A 16,612-nucleotide genomic window follows, 5' to 3' on the forward strand; every position below is an offset into this window, starting at 1 on the left:
AGGCTTGTCTGAACTGTGATTGGCTGGTCAGTCATGGTTGACGACAACCTATCAGAGCCTTGGAATTTTCTAGCGTGTGGCAGAACAGGTTTTTTTGTAGTAGCTTGCAGTAGTTCAGTAGTTTCAACAACTGTATTATCAGAAAGGAGTTCTAAGTTTGATATTTGCTGATTATTTTGTTTTGCTGCATCAAGAATTGTAAGTTGAGTGATAATTAAAGGACGCCACATCTTTGATCGGAAGCCTGCAGTTTTTTCAGATACAAATCACCAAGCCCTTTAGTTCAGTACCAGAGAACAAAGTCACAAAGTTGTTGCAGTATCAACTGCTGCAGCTTCTCCACTGGCCCTCAATATGACCATAAATTGACTTCTGTATACTTTGAGTGGCCCAGGGTAATATCACACTCTATTGAAGTCGTCAGTCAGAAAGGTTGTAAAACATGAACCCAAGAGAAGTTGTTGCAGAAATCCGACAACAGCAGCAACTTGTCCTCTTGAGTGTTTCAGACTGTGTGCTGCATAAATCCTGATTGTTTATTAAAAATCATTCGTCAAAGCCTTTACTGAATATTAAGACTTTACAACATGATGGTTAAAGTGCAACAGCTCTGTGGGTGTTATGTAGATCCATGCAGTCAGAAGGCTTTTTCATCCCAAATATTCACATTAATAACTGCAGTAAGAGCTGAAACCTTCTGTAAAAGGCAGCAGCTGTGTCACCATGCAGCCATGTCTGCATGCGCTTATTATGATGTGTAATGAGTCGCATCTCAGCTCTTTCATTGGTTTTTGACTAGATCGTCCTTATGATCATCTCAGCTCCCCATAAAGCTTCACCATGTCCAATAAATGTAGATCAGACAGCCAAACTCCGGTGAACCCTTTAGTCTTTCTGCAAAGATTAAAGATTTGATCATGTGGTCAGCAATGATCTTCATATCCCTAAACTGAAATTCAGGAACGGCTGACCTCATAAAAATGCATACATGTGAAGTTGACAATTCACCGATCATAAAAATCATGTTTCAAATTGTGCAATAAAACCCAAAAAAGTCACGAGTTGTATGAGAATCACAATATTTATTTATGAAGTATGCAAAACAAGCAAGTTCTGTAGATGGAGGTTCCTCTTTGCTTGTCCTAAAGGGTCTTGTAACAGTACAGGTACTATTTTTTAAAATCAAATTTTATGTTAATTTTATATGAGGATGAAACAGCCCAAACCATTGGGTAAACAATTTTGATCCCCGAAACCTTTTTAACCCAATATTTGTTCAAATCTACCCAACCTGTGACCTAACAGAATTAGTTAAGCTGCAGACGTCCAATAAATTGATGACTCAACTCCGAAGTTATGATTTTTGACCCAATGTTTGGTCAAACTTACCCAACCTATGACCCAACGACTTGTAGCCAACAGACGGTTTATGAAAATAACTCAGCATTTTTTAGGATGCATTGACTGTAATATTTTGGTTCACTTCTGTAATCCTAACACTTATGTGATTTTGAAATATAACCTATTGAGTCAAAAACAAATAAAACTACATCAAAGCTAACTATGTCTGCAGGTGCAGCCTTACATACTTTTAAGATGCAGGAAAGCTTCAAGTACGATTTTTAAGTATCTGGGTTGGTCTGCTATTAACAATGCTTATGTAGAGAGGTTATTCAGTTACTAATATTATTTATAAGTAATAATTAAAGTAATTACATATCTAAGTCAACAATAAATGTGGTAGAATGGATTAATTTTATCCGCAGTTCATCAGGACGTCGATAAAGAATATTGAGGATCTCATTGTAGTCTTTGCAACAGTTTTTGTTGTTGGGGTCGTAGGTCAAATTGTATTTACGTTTACCCTGTTCTATCCACGGGGATTACCCAGCGTACAAGAGAAGAGAGCTTGTACGCTTCATCATTTATTGAGCTCTGTCCATTTTATCCAGGAAGGTTGCAAACTTTAGTTTTTCCTCCTTCTTGTCTCTGAAATTCCCCAGAAATCCGTCGGCAGCGGGGTGCGCTGCTCTTCAGCTGCGAGCTCATCACCAAACAAAGACGGTTCGGCTTGAAATCGTGCCGCTTGCAGTCCTGGCCCCCTGAAAATCAAATTACAAGCAACGCCGAGCGTGTCAGTTCGTCTCTAATCCCCCGTTTACACAGAAGAGAACAGTTAATCAAAGCTTTGTGCTCAAAACAGCAATACCCCATTACAAGCTGAAATCGTTCTGATTTGTTTTGTTATTTTCTCCCCCTTCTCGCTCTCTCCATTTAATTAGATGCTTGATTAAAGCTGGGTGTGATATGAGGGCTGGCCATGCAAGGCTCATCTTTGATTACTTTTCAAACAAATTATTTTCTATTATCCTACCATTTAGGGGCAAAATGCTCCATTTCTCCGGGAAAAAATAGCAGCCTTTGGGCAAGAAAAAAAAATAAAATTCATATTTAATAGAGAGAAGACGAATGGGGCTTTGAGATGGAGATAAGAAATTAAAGAAAAGATGAAATATTAACTTTGAAGAACAAGACAGAGCAATTTTAGAGAAGAAGGTGGTATGAACTTTGATGTTAGCTATTTATCTTATGAGTTTTCCTCACTAACCATTCTGTTCACCGAGCATGAACAGAATGTTAAGGCCTGGTGGAAAAGGCTAAGAGGAATTAACTTCTGTGTCAGACCATATTTTCAAACCAGGAAAACAAAAAAGTTTTTAGGTTTTAATCTGATCAGCTTAACTAAAAACTTAAGTGACATTTGCAGGGGAGGGTCGCCCTGTGGAGTGGGGGCTCGTCTGGGGACTGCAGCTCCAAGGCGGAGCTTTGGGGAAATAGGCGGGGCATCTCAAGATCAGGCAGTGAGGCACCACCTGAATGGTTGCCATGGGATATTTAAGCATTGAGCTAAATTTCATCAGTGAGCAACTATGCAACCGCAATTAAAAAAAAAAAAAAATTATATGCATTTCATCTTTAGTCCAAAATAAATAAATGAAAATGTTAATTCTCAAGATTTTTCACATCTTTAGCAGCAGTGACGTATCCAGCTGTGTTTTTGAATTTGTATGGTCAAACTTTGAAAGTGCATGATGTAAGTCATATCCACTTGATAAAAGAGGAGCAGACAAACATAATAACTTCCTCATATTACTGTGTTTTCTTGACAGTAGGCGATATGGACCCATCGAGTTGGAAAAATAACATGTTTTCTGTCTTTAAAATGTCATTGTCACCATCAAGTGATGTATAAAAGCTAAAGATTTTGTTCAGTCATGTGGGAGACAAAACAACTGCTACCATCATTACAGAGCACAGTCAGTTTATTTCTCTTTATTACCTTCTAACAGAGATCAAACACATTTTGTCTTCTTTCCTCAAAGCTGCTTTTATCAGAAAATGTTCTTTTTGTATATCTGTTAATCTGTCTCACATACATACTGTCATGATATGGTGACAGTTCTATCTGTGAAAAGATAATTCTGCTCCACCTCCTCCCTGAGCTGTTGCAGACGTCTGAATAAATGCAGTGCTCCAGACCAAAAACAACCAGTCAGAGCCAAGAGGAGGAGGAGGGTCTAAGTGCTGTCAATCAACCTGTTGTACATGTTGCTAAATGTGCTAATGGCAGAGAAACAACTTACTAGTACAGGAAATCCAGCATCAGTGGCTATGCTAACTATCTTGAGCATTCGCAACGGGTTCTGCTGCATGCAGAGAACAGGGAGAGAGATGAAAACGGGCCAAATGGAGTCTGATTGACAGCGCTAAGACCCGCCCCTGGCTGCGATTGGCTGTTTCTAGTCAGCATTGGAAGCACTTTTTTTCACTGATTATCCGTCTCACGCCACACTGTCACGACATAGTGACAGTTTCAACAAATATGTCAAAAAATATTTTTTTTATAAAAGTTGCGTACTGCAGCTTTAAGGTAAAAACAAAGTATTTATTTCCCTTTTATGAAAAACAAACACTTTCCCTTCTGCTATAGTTTGAACCCATTAACGTTATTTGTGTTTTCCGTCAGGCGTTTGATGCGTTCATCTACATCTTCTTTGCCATGGAGATGGTCATAAAGATGGTCGCTCTGGGAATCTTCGGACGGCGCTGTTACCTTGGAGACACGTGGAACCGGCTGGATTTCTTCATCGTCATGGCAGGGTCAGAACTTCTTGTTCCCGTTGTTCGATCCTCCTCTAGGTGGGGTGACACACCCTAACGGGTGTAGTGAAAATTTACAATGTGGCATAGAAACATATTCACCATATGCAGATAAGATGCAGAATGTAGGAACATATAGACCAAAATGTAGCTGAATAATTTAAAGTTGTGTATCTTAAGCATTGACCTTTACGCCGTACTGCAAACGTACAGAATCGTCACCACAGCTTGCCAGTGCAACACGTTTACATCGTTCGAAGTTCAAATGTAACCATGACTTATGGCGGCTCTATTTAAAGACTTGGCTCTCAAACTGCGTCTCAAACTGCTTTGTCTTCCTGACACGCTCCTTTGCGCTCTCATGCATGGCTGATCATCCCATTGTTAAATATATATGGCAGCGTTAAATATTAATATGTTGATAGTCGCCGGCTCTCACCGCGCCTCTAATAACGCGGTGATGATGCGGCTAATCATCGTGAAATAATTCAATGAATCAGCTGGAATGCGCCTGTCATAAATCCTGCATCGGATTCCTGCTGCTGCTTATGGAGGGAATCTCGGACACGTCTCTTACTGCTGGAATGATGTTTTTATGAGGAGTTTTTAAACACTTCACAGGCAAATGTTTTCTATATATCGGGTCCTTTTTGTTTGATAATGACGTTTGTTTAAAGCTCTAAAACAGTTACTGGAGAAGCAGAAGAAACCTCTGAGGGAGCGAATATTATTTCACCGGTGATTGAACCTTTGAGAGCTTCAGTTTTCTTCATTTTATCTGAGCTTCTGTGCATCAGAGCCATATCTTGTAGTTTCTTCTTTCTCGCTGCCTGTAATAAGGCTTAGAGCGTCTATCATCCTCAGTAGTTTACTCTAACCTCATCAGGCTTCTTTACGTCTCTATGAATCCCAATAATTTTTGTTCAAATATATAGGAAGTTACCTGTGAGCTTCTGCCAAAGGCATTTGTCCAGTCTGTTTAACCACGGGATCGTTTCTATCCTGTCTTGTGAGGAGGGAGAACATCAGGGTGTGGAAACCCAGAGGCTGTCCAGCTACAGGTCATTAAATCCTCTTGACTCCTGCTCAGGTCACATGTTCTGTCAAAAAAACTCTGTGATTTGGTGTCAAACGTTTGTTCCATTGGTGGACACCGCAGACAGCCTTTGTCCTTCTCGGGTTTATTTCCGTTAATATATTCATAGAATAATTTCAAAGAAAGAAAAAAGGCTTCTAATCTCAGTCCTGTGGAATGCTAAAATTCATTCCTAAAACCTGAAGTTTAACGTGTTCTTTCATAATTTATGTTTCTGCAGGAACATGTATTTGCTCCTTACCAGGATCTATTTTGACAAGTTATCAGGTGACAAACTCACATTCTGAAGCAGAAACATCTTGTTTAAAAATGTCAAAACATGTGGAAATGGCATGAGTCTGGAGAGATGCAAAAAATGATTTTGACAAAGAGTCAAAAGATTCTCTGAAGTTGGAAAAAATCATGACACTTTACGCTACAACTGCTGCAGCAGATCCTTCATCCTGGAATAAAAGTTTTTTTATTTTTTTTTGTGAAGGCTTGATTAAAAGATTGCAAACAGAGGTAGACACACTGACAAAGAGGTGACTAAACTGGTTTTAAGATCAATTTCATTTCTAACGCTTTTCTAATCTGAACTTGAGAGCTCGTTTGTAAAGATGAATGGGCAACCTTCTGTCTCTGTAGAGACAAAAACTCAGACCTTCAGCCGTCTCTGCAGAGGAAGATGATTTTTTTTTTTTTTAACAAAAATGCTATAAAAAATGTCTTCTTAACATAAAATGTACAAAAAAAACTACATTGAAGTTTGTGGCTGTAACGAGACATCCAGGATGTGTTTATTACATTTTTCCTGGTTTTCCTTTTTCCTCTAAATCCTCCTTTCTATTCCCCCACCTCCTCTTTTTCATTCAAAATGGAGGTAGCTTTTTCTCCCACTGTCATTAATATGCTTTTCTCTTGACTTTCTAGCTTTTATCTCTCAGTGGCACAAAGTTTCAGCCCTAAGACCCGAGGGGCTTTTGCATAATGTTTGATCTAATCCCCTTTTCCCTCTGATTCCAAAAAATGTTCAGCTCCAATATCTTTCCTCATCCTCCTGCTCCTTCTCTCTCTCTCTCCCTCAGTCATCATCTCTTAAGTATTAGGCGCTAAGTGGAGACCTTTTCCCTCATCTTTGGGCCAAATCCCGATGCTTACAGCGTGCATGGCAGAGGGATTTCACTGCCATTCCCCGATTACGCTCTAATATCACAGCGGCCGCATGCAGAGTGTGTAGCGACGTGGGAAAACGCTGCGCCCCCCCGGGGAAACGCGTGTTGCAAAAACACAAAGCGAACCACAAGCAATCTGCAGGAAGGAGTCGACGAGCAGCGGGAGTTTGGCTTGGATTGCTCAGATTGAAGCCACGTGTAGTTAAAAACGAAATCTGAGGATTTTCAGAACTTAGCTGAGAGTGGAGGAGGCGGCTGGCCAACATGAAATCAAACGCTTCCTGTCGTACGACATCTTTCTGACAACTGCGTTATACAAGATTCATCATGACTGACATGTTTCCAAAGGGTGAACACGGAAATACTTGGTTGTTGTTGTGTAGTAGGGCTGCAGCTAATTAGATTATTCTATCTGTTATTTGAATTCTGCCCCATTCAGCAAATCTTTCATTCAACCACTTAAGTGTTTCCATGTGCTATTAGAAATTCATTAAAATATCCAAATGAAGAAATGATTCAGTTCTTTTGTTAAACAGGGAAATCTAAACATTATATAGCCTAAAATGCAACAGCACGACATTAATCTAGTGAATGTGAACCAGGTGAAGTTATCAATGCCACTAATGATGTGTTTATCGTAAATCCAAACTATATGTGTATTTCTGAACAGTTTTGGCTTAGTTACTGCTCTGAATATGTTGTATATTTTAAGTGAATGGTCTTTTTTGGAGTTCATATCGTCCAGTTGGTGATTAATTGATCACTAACTTAGTTGACAATTATTTCTATAATTGATTAATCACAATTAATCTGATTAATCCGATTATTCATTTCAGGCCTATTGTGTAGATTAAATTATCATTCAAAAATGATTTCATTTAAGTAATTTGAAGTAAGTTGCTGCGTAATATCTTCAAAGTGAATCTGTTTGTATGAATTATTTATACGCAAAATGATCAGTTTAAATGGCTAACGTAAAATTCACTTTTTTTTCTTTCCAAAATAGGACATAGCTATATCTAGATGTTATTTATCTGTAACAAATTTCTCCCTAAAATACAGAAAAACGTCCATCTGCGTCAACCAACATGCCAGATTTCGCCACCCAGAATCCTTCAGAGGGGCACAAACTGCCCCCGGACCGCACTTTGAACACCCCGGTGCTAATCGCTTCTCGTTACGCCCCGCGTACTGCACCATGCTTCACACACTACTAGTCTGAGACTCGGCCCTATCGCAAAAAACTGTCGCAGTGATGGAAAACTGGCTGAAAATGAACCAAATTAGCCCAGTTCAAGCACGGCCAGATGGAGATGAAGTGATAAGGCTACATCCTGTTAGAGACACCGTGCTAATCTGCTAGCGATCAAACCTCTGCACCAAAGTTTGCCTGTGGCAGGCTGCAAGAAAAACACATTTGTTTTCTTGTCACAAAAAGCACACTGGACATAAAAAACAAAGAGCACAAGACTGTGGAAAAAGCAGAATGAAAGCAGTCTGCTTCAGTTAGCCATAATTAGCATGCCTTCCACCTCTGCTCGTTGTCAGCATTGTTTTCCCCTAAGTGACTCCGATTCGCCTTTAAAGAGATTAATTTGTACATTTTCTACAAAGCAACATGGAGGCAAGCAGTCCTGTGTCCCTGACACACTTCCTGTGTTTATATGTAGCAGCTGAAATGCGTGTATTCTCTATATTCAGAGGTGTGTGTATTCTTTTGTCAGGCTGTCTGGTGGGATGTGCTTGGGTTCGGCTATCGGCGTGTGCAGAAGAAGCTCCTGAGGCCTCAGAGCTCCTTCTGACCTGCTCTATCTGTCTGCAGCACTCAGCATAGCAGAGAAAATATTCCATTTGATCACACTGCGAGTGGAGGATTTGTGTAATTTAGTCCCTTCCTCTCCAAAAAAAAAAGTGTCAAAGTATAATGCTAGAGTTTGTAATTTTGAGAATTTCTCCTTTTGTTTTTGCAACCCTAACATGAATCGGAACCAAGAATTATCCATCGAACATGAAGCCACTTGTTTATATTAAAGATTTAGCTGTTTCCATGTAAGCCTGCCAAACTGAGATACTCGCTGTGCACTTTATGCAAGCCCACACGCAACATCAGCCGAGTCATTCTACCAGTTCATATCTGCCACGACTCCGGGCTAATTCTGCTAAAACTTACTCTCACAAAGCAATTACATTTTCACTTGGCATTAAAAAAAAAAAGAAGAAAAAACAAGTGCTCTGAGGGAACTGAATCTCAGTTTGCCGCCTTATATGCAAATAAACATGTAGGTGTTGAAACAGTGGGCTGTCAGCTAAGCAGACAACAAGACATAACCGTCTGCTGATGTATCTGTAACATCACAGTTTATGTTTTTGATCACTTGGACTGGGTTCTAATACAAACACGAGGTGTAAACTTTTCTGTTACTTTGGCTACCAGCTCTTGATGAGGTTAATTAAAGGGAAATTGAACCTTACATAGGTGTGCAGTAAAGCTCCAAATGAGCTTAACATGGATTTATTGTTGTTTTTCTGAAACCAAGAACAGTACTGTGTTTGATTTATGACTCAAAATGGCTTTTACCAAAAGATAATAAGGCGTCGTACAAGGAGGTTCTAGTTACACAACAACAACTGCAAAAACACAAAATCTTACCAAATATTTTTGTCTAGTGCAAATATCTTAATGCACTTGACATAAGACAAAACTAACTTACAAGTAACATTTCAGCAAGATATAGGAGCTTGCTTTAATATTAACTAGTTCCTTAATATTGATGAAAAAATACTACTTCCATTGGCAGGTTATTTCACTTATAGCATGGGAAAACTGTCTTGTTATAGGTGTTTATTGACAATAATAAATGTTCACAACAAAGAAGCTTTGGAGTTTGTTTTTCAGTCATTCCTGGCGATGATTTGATCGATCTCATACCAAGTAAATACAGTAGATTGCGATACCGATACATTTTTTATTCCAGTTTGATACATCGTCAAACTTCTGACCTTTTGTTGTGTTTGTTGTTTTTTGTTTTTCTTTAAAATATTTCAATAAAACTCAGGACAGGGGTGCTGTGGTGGCGCAGGGGTTAAGCACATCCCATATAAGGAGGTCTCAGTCCTCAACACGGCCGTCGCAGGTTCGATTCCCGGCCTGGTGACCTAAGTCTGTCTTTTTACCTACTTTCCTGTCTGAGCACTTTCGAATAAAGGCCCCAAAAAAAACAACAAATAAACTGGACAGAATAAACAGAAACGATAATAATAAAGAACTAAGATAAGTCAGAATTCTTTTTTTTTTAGTGTGCCTAATAAAAAATCCATCTAAAACCCTAAGTTAATGAGCGAACACTAACAGAATCTAGCAGTGGTGCCGTCCGTTTGTCAGGACGTTTAACTTTCCGTCTGTCCACACATCCACGCTACCCTACCTGCTTGTGAACACCAGCTTGTTCCTGTAGAACATTTGCGCTGCGTAAATGTCATATCCATGAATCAGACAGATGCTGGGAGGATTACACGTTTTAACAGCTTCACTCACATTGTGAACTGTCAAACCTTTCACTGTTAAGGACGGCAGACAGAAGGGCATCCCTGATGCAGATCTGCACCGACTGAACATCACAGCTTTTATGAAGGTGGGACTTCTTGCAAGGTTGCTGTTTAGATTAAACTGCAGCAAGTGAACCCCATCAAATGGCAGCTGTGTTTCTGCGTGTGCGTGTGTGTGTGTGTGTGTGCCTGTTTACTACAGTGGGTTTTCTGAACCATTACTCACACTGATGGAACTCTGGTGTCATCTTGTGAAAGGGCAGATTAAGAGAGCATCGCAACACAATAAGAGAGACGTTTGCCATTTAAATAATAATAAAGTGACCTTCCCCGAACACACACCAGGCCTTCCAGCACCGTACACATTGCTTATTCGTGAGTAAAACAGCTCCAGTGACAACTCAGCTGTTTGCTGTTGTATATTATTGCTCTGACAAGTCCAAAATGTGAAAAGACAATTCACATGTATACAGCAACAGATTAATATTCATCCCAGAGCGGTACTGCATGCCCCAACCGTGCCCCTTTAAGTGAAGACTATCAAGTAGGGATTCACGATATTGGATTTTTTGTCGATATCTGATATGCAGATACACTAAAACTTATTTGGCTGATAACCGATTCCATTACCAATATTTTTTCGCCTAGACCTACTTACTGAAGCTGTATGGCTTTCTCTACTGTGGATTTAAAATACTGCATTATGTCCGTCAGTTTAGCCTGCAACCAAATGCAAATGCTAGAAAGTGTTAAAACATTTTCTAGGAGGTCGAAAATGTTTTAACACTCTCAACTTGCATTATGTTTAAATTTATTCATGACATTTGCTCTCTTTTAGACAATGACGACGCTGAAACTTGCAAATTTGACTTTGTGCTGCAGGCATCATTGTCTCTGGTTTGTCAGATAAAAACAACACATTTTATATCGGTGAGTTATTTTGACGGAACGGCCGATGTCCGATTTTAAACTTTACAGCTAATATTGGCCTATACCAATACCATGCCGATAATATTGTGCATCCCTACTATAAAGTAGTAGAAAATACTTTCTAGTATAAATGCAGAATGTAAGATGTATGACATTTTCTGTTGGTCGAAACAAATGTAGTAAAATTTGAGAAGAGCTTCTTGCTTAGCCTCATTACATGGTTCAAACTAATGGACATAGTAGATTGAAATAATGCATCAAATCAAATTTTATTTGTACAGTACATGTCAGCAACACGGCATCTGCCTTATATCATCAAAACACAAAATTACAAACTCATAAAACAGAGAGTCAACAACTGAAGCTTTACGTTTTTCCACCATTACACATCAGATTGTTGATTAATATTTTATTGATTCTGTTTCAAATAATCAATTTGTTGACTAAAATCCCAGCTGATTTAAAGGCACTCAGTGTTTCACCTGTTATGCAGTTTTCTGGACATTTGTTCCAAATTTGTGGTGCATAGAATCTGAATGCTGCTTCTTCATGCTTGGTTCTGGTTCTGGAGAAGCAGAACAGAACCAGTAGACCTGAGAGGTCTAGGTCTTGTGCTAAACTGAATTGGATAAGTAGGGCGCGCACACGCAGCACAATTCTATCCAACATTTATTATTATTTTTATTTTTACTGCCTGTACATGCGCAGAACAAAGCCTTTCAGTTGCGTATTCTGCCCGCGTGGATTTTCACACCTCGGCAGGGTGTTTCACTCCCAGACTTGGTTTAAGAAAAAATGTCAGAGTCAGAGACGCCGATCTCTGGTGACGAGTAAACGATCGGCTGGACAGCGACAAAAAATGTCACGGTTTCCCTAAAAACCGACTGCATGTAAACAGATGTTTTAATCTTTCTCGCTGTAGAATGTCGGGTTTCAAGTTCAGTCACTTCACCAAAGTCATGACTTGCCTTCTTTTGTGTCGTTATATTAAGACGCATCTATTTGTTCCAGATCTGTTTTCACAGAGGAGCTCACACTCTGATGATCGATCAAATAAGTGTTTTTATCACTTGCCTCTTTCTTTCAATCCTAGGTGTTTTTAGGGTTTTATTTATTATTATTATTTTTTTTATTAGATAAACAAAATGTGCAAACGGGTTGCATGCTATTAGACCCTTAAGGTTAGATTTAAACAGTTTTAGAACCTGGTTAAAAGCAGAATTTTTTATGCGTCCTGTAAACTGAAAATAGAGTTTGAATCAATTTTAGCGCCTGGATTCTGTCTGACGTTTATTGGCCGATACAAGATGTCCAGAACAAAAATTACATCGATTGTTTGTCTTGATTTCACCTACATTACTGGGTATGTATGTGTTTAAGAGTGAATGTTTTTCTAGTTAGAAGGAAGAATATCATTACTATGAAGTTTTGAACATGTATTTATGGAAATGTACTCAGGATTTCTTTAGGATTTCTTGTTTTCTTTTTTCCACTTGACACGGTTTATGCTTCTTAAGTCAATCTTCTCTCAGGAGTTACGGAGGGAAATAAAAAGGCTTTAGTGTCTTTTCAGTAAAGAGACAAACTGTTGCCTCGTGCTTGCTGAAAAAGCAGATGTGAGTTCTTAAGACCCATGTCCTACATGAATAATCAGCTCTTGTTAAAATGTATTTTTGTGAAAACGTTGGGGATTACGCGCTGTCTCCCCGAGTTAGTTTTCTCTTATGTCTACTTAAATGCGCCGACTGTCGCTTGTGTCTTTGATGACGGATCCATGTTGAGTGAGCCGCATAAGTCGAGAGACAACCTGGTGAATTAACAACAGTTATTTTAGCAGCTTATTTATTTTCCTTTTTATAGTAAAATGACTTTTTGACGTCGATAGCCAGGCGCCGTGGAGACCGTGTCATTTGTAGCAAAGATTTTTCTGGCTGCTCAACATTTGTATTTTACCCTGAATGCACCATGAAGGCTAAGGAAAGAAATAAAACATGATGAAATGAGAAGAGAGAAGACAGAATTAAATCATCCGTAACCAACCTGCTTGATATGTTAGTGGTTTATTACAGGAGTTGCTAAACTTTTACCGCGGCCCCCAAACAGGCTTGGCGTCTTTTGGCCAGAGAATATATAATATATGAGAGAATAAGAGAATACAAAATATTTTTATATTAATCCTATCAAATTTTATTTAACCTCCACACTTTGCTGGACGGTTCGAAATGTTTTCCATTTTGCGCTTGCTTGCTAAGCTAGCTTCCAGAACAGGATTCAAACGTGAACAAAAAGATCCAGAGGATTCGTCACTCAACCCAGAGCAGGAATTAGAGCAAACTTGGAATCCAGAGAAACTGCTATTAGTTTGTCTAAAGAAACTAGTCATTACCTTAGATCACAACCTGGAGAAACTAATTTTATCTGAACAAGAATCCAGAGAAACCCCTACTAGTTTATAAATTACAGACTACTTATTCTTAAACATGAGGAAGTAATTTAGTCTTTTTTTCTTCTTTTTTGCTCTTTAGTTTGTTGTTTTGTTGTATTTCTTTTTAACTCCTGTAAAGCACATTTAATTGCCTTGTTGCTGAAAATGTTCAATATAAATAAAACTAGAAAGTGTGCATTTCCTGCAAAAATGTGAGTGTGAATGTTTAGTGTTTTTGTTGAAGATGCCAAAACGTTTGAAGTCAACTGCATGAAGACTTGCAGAAATGCAAGAAATAGGCAGATGCACCAGAACAAATTAGAATCCTGCAAAGTGGCTACATTGGATTATTATAACAGAAAAACTGTTAAAGAGGAGTAAAAGCTATTGAATAATGGAAAAATTCCACCTAAACAGTGTTAGAAATGACTGGAAACAGTGGAACCTAACCTAAACCGTAGGGTTACTGCAGTTTATAAGGTCAAATTATGTAAAATGCTAAAAGTAGCTAAAAGACTAAAGGTTGCATCTAGGCTTCCACTTGCATGTGAAAAATCATAAAAAGCTGAATGTTATAAAAAATATAAAGAACATAAAGAGATATAGCCGGCATTAGGAGAGCAAGCTGAATGGTGAAAATAGCTCACAGCATTCATACTAATTACCTTACTTAACTTGAGGAACAAAGCAAGTTGATAAATGTGAGTGGCAGCCAATCAGAAAGATGAAAAAGACAAATAGTGTATTCCTGAATATTTTGGGTATTTAAAATGTCTTTCATTTCCACTGTTAAACGTTCTTGCAGTATTATTTTGTCATTACCATTACATTACTTCAAAAAAAATTGTCTGAAAACAACATTAGCGTTTATCGCAATAACGTCTGGAACAATTTATCGCGCAGCAAAATTTGCTATCGTGACAGACCTAATCATAGTGATTGAAAAGCAGATTATGATTTAATGTAATTTTTTTCCTCATCTTCCCCACAGCTTTCTGAGCCCTCCGGTTCGCTCCCTCTGGTCTACTAGATGTGTTGTACTGTTAGGTTGGAAATAATACAAAACAGGAAAAACACAGAGCAGGTTTGAAGAATTAGAGCAAACAAACGAGAGAGTTGGAGAGCAGGAGAGCAGGAGACTACTGAAAGATTTTGAGGTGAAAAGTTGGTGGATAAAATACGAGGCCCGGGATGATGGCCTCGCGTCTGTGCGCTCCACCTCACTCCTGTAGCTTCTCTCTGACTTCTGGGAGACAAAAATGTACCGCGCTCATTAATCTCATTTTAATAATTGATGCTGTCTTCTCCAGGAGGAGTTTAGTCTGGACTGCAAGCATAAAACGAGACGTGTAGAGCTCTGCGGTAATTGCCATGATAGTATATTCCTCTCCATTAGGCCGGTGTACGGTCGGTTCTTACAATATTTATTTAGCTGTAATATTTTTCTGACCAAACCCATCGACTGGCCGCGTTTCTAATTAGACAGCTGTGGTAATGCATGTTTAGGCCATTGGAGAACAGCTCTTTTTGGCCACTAATTAACATTAGCAACTGCTTTCAAAGGTCTTACTCTTAAATAAAATCCTAACCGTGGTGTTGCAACCCAGATTAGAACAGCACTGAACTTCTTTAGCCGTCTTTTATTCTATTTTCTCCATACAGAACCATAATTAGCGTTACATAATGAAATAATGAAAAACCCCAAAATATTGTAACCCTGATAAAGACCAGTGTTGTAAAGTAACGAAGTACATGTACTTCGTTACTGTACTTAAGTACAATCTTCGTGTATCTGTACTTTACTTAAGTATATTTAATAATGGATACTTTCGACTTTTACTCCACTACATTTTACAGTAAGTATCTGTACTTTCTACTTACTACATTTCTACAAAACCGTCCCGTTACTCGTTACATCCAAGTCGCATTGCGCTTTTTTTCCCGTTAAAATATGAAGTTCAGGGACTTAACAAGGCGCTGTAAATCCAAGCAATAACTTGACCTACTAATTACTGTCGTCACCCATCGCCTCCTCCTTTCAGTCTCACGCGGGGCTCCCAGACATGCGCAGTGGTTTCCACTAAGCGGGAGATGATTGTGTCTAATCGTCAGTAATAGAATTTCGCTACATAAATCATAAGATTTGGCGACATGTAAAATCAGCAGCGCTTCACTTTCACAGACGGTGGAAACTTCGTCCAACTTTTAGCGTCACTTGGAAAGGAAGCTTAAAGGAAGGTAAGCTATGTGGACGTGATGTTAGCAAAGCTAGCTGTACAGAGACACATATGGTGCATCTGCGATGAAAAAACGTTGTCAGTCGTGCGTTTAATTATTGTGTGGAAGTGTTGTTTTAGGTGTCGCATATATGGGACAACGCTGTGACCAAAATCTGCTATATAGTGATAGTGATGAACGATCCGATTCTTCTGGACGGATTTTTACTAAGTCCTACAGGACTGAAGCCTCACTGAGAGCCGTTCTTTGTTCTTGTGACGCTCTGCATACACTGCAGTAGCTATTATTATTTTATTTAATTAAAAAATATATAGATTTATTTAATTGGCCAATAAACAAAACAAGAACGTGTAACGCAGAGCTGCTCATTGCTCTTTGATTGTGTTGGTAACCTGTCATGGTGGCAGACAGGGTCAGAACCGTCACTGTCCTTCTGCCTGGTTACTTCTTGCTTCTTGCACCTTGGACAGTATTCATAGTTGAGTGTTGTTTACCATTGGGGCATTGCCTTAATTTCTATGTTTAATGGAGCAGACAGTTGTGGTTTCTGACATGGGTGATATGGGCGAACGTCCAGGGCGGTATCTTTTAGGGATGGTAGGAGACCTCCTCGGATTGTGCCACAGAGATGGAAGCAAAGCAGAATGAAGAAGAGTTTGAATTGATAATGATACTGGTTAAATTTATTTCAGCTCTCAGTATTTAATATCTAGGTGTTTTTATGGGAATGTGGATTTTTCAAATCAATTTGAGAAGCAGTTTTGAAAGGTGCACTTCATTTTATTGTGTCATGTAGCGCAGGGTGCTGGTCTTTGTCTTAACTACAACACTAAGTGGTTCCTTGGTTGCATGTTCTCCCTCATCCACCTTCTTTCCTTCCCCTTTCTGTTGGATTTCTTCCAAAATAAATGCCATTAGTGGCAAAAAAGTGAAGTTCATGCTATGTTAGGACAGGAGACAAGATGTTTCCATCCCTGAAATTATGATGCATAGAATCACAAATCTAAATCTAAACTGTCACAGAGAGTAAACACACTAAAAACATGCTTTATCTGTGACATT

General features: G+C 38.9%; 1 protein-coding gene across 1 annotated transcript in view; it reads left to right on the plus strand.

The window, feature by feature from the left end:
* The window catches only part of LOC122830339 (voltage-dependent T-type calcium channel subunit alpha-1I-like), a 201,955-nt gene that overhangs the window by 75,918 nt on the left and 109,425 nt on the right, over positions 1 to 16,612 (plus strand). The window contains exon 4 of the mRNA XM_044115612.1: positions 4,028 to 4,161. Coding sequence (XP_043971547.1) covers positions 4,028 to 4,161 — 134 coding nt within the window. The remainder of the gene's footprint in view (positions 1 to 4,027; positions 4,162 to 16,612) is intronic.

This window comes from Gambusia affinis, linkage group LG04 (assembly GCF_019740435.1).
Source record: "Gambusia affinis linkage group LG04, SWU_Gaff_1.0, whole genome shotgun sequence".
Taxonomy (NCBI): Eukaryota; Metazoa; Chordata; class Actinopteri; order Cyprinodontiformes; family Poeciliidae; genus Gambusia; species Gambusia affinis.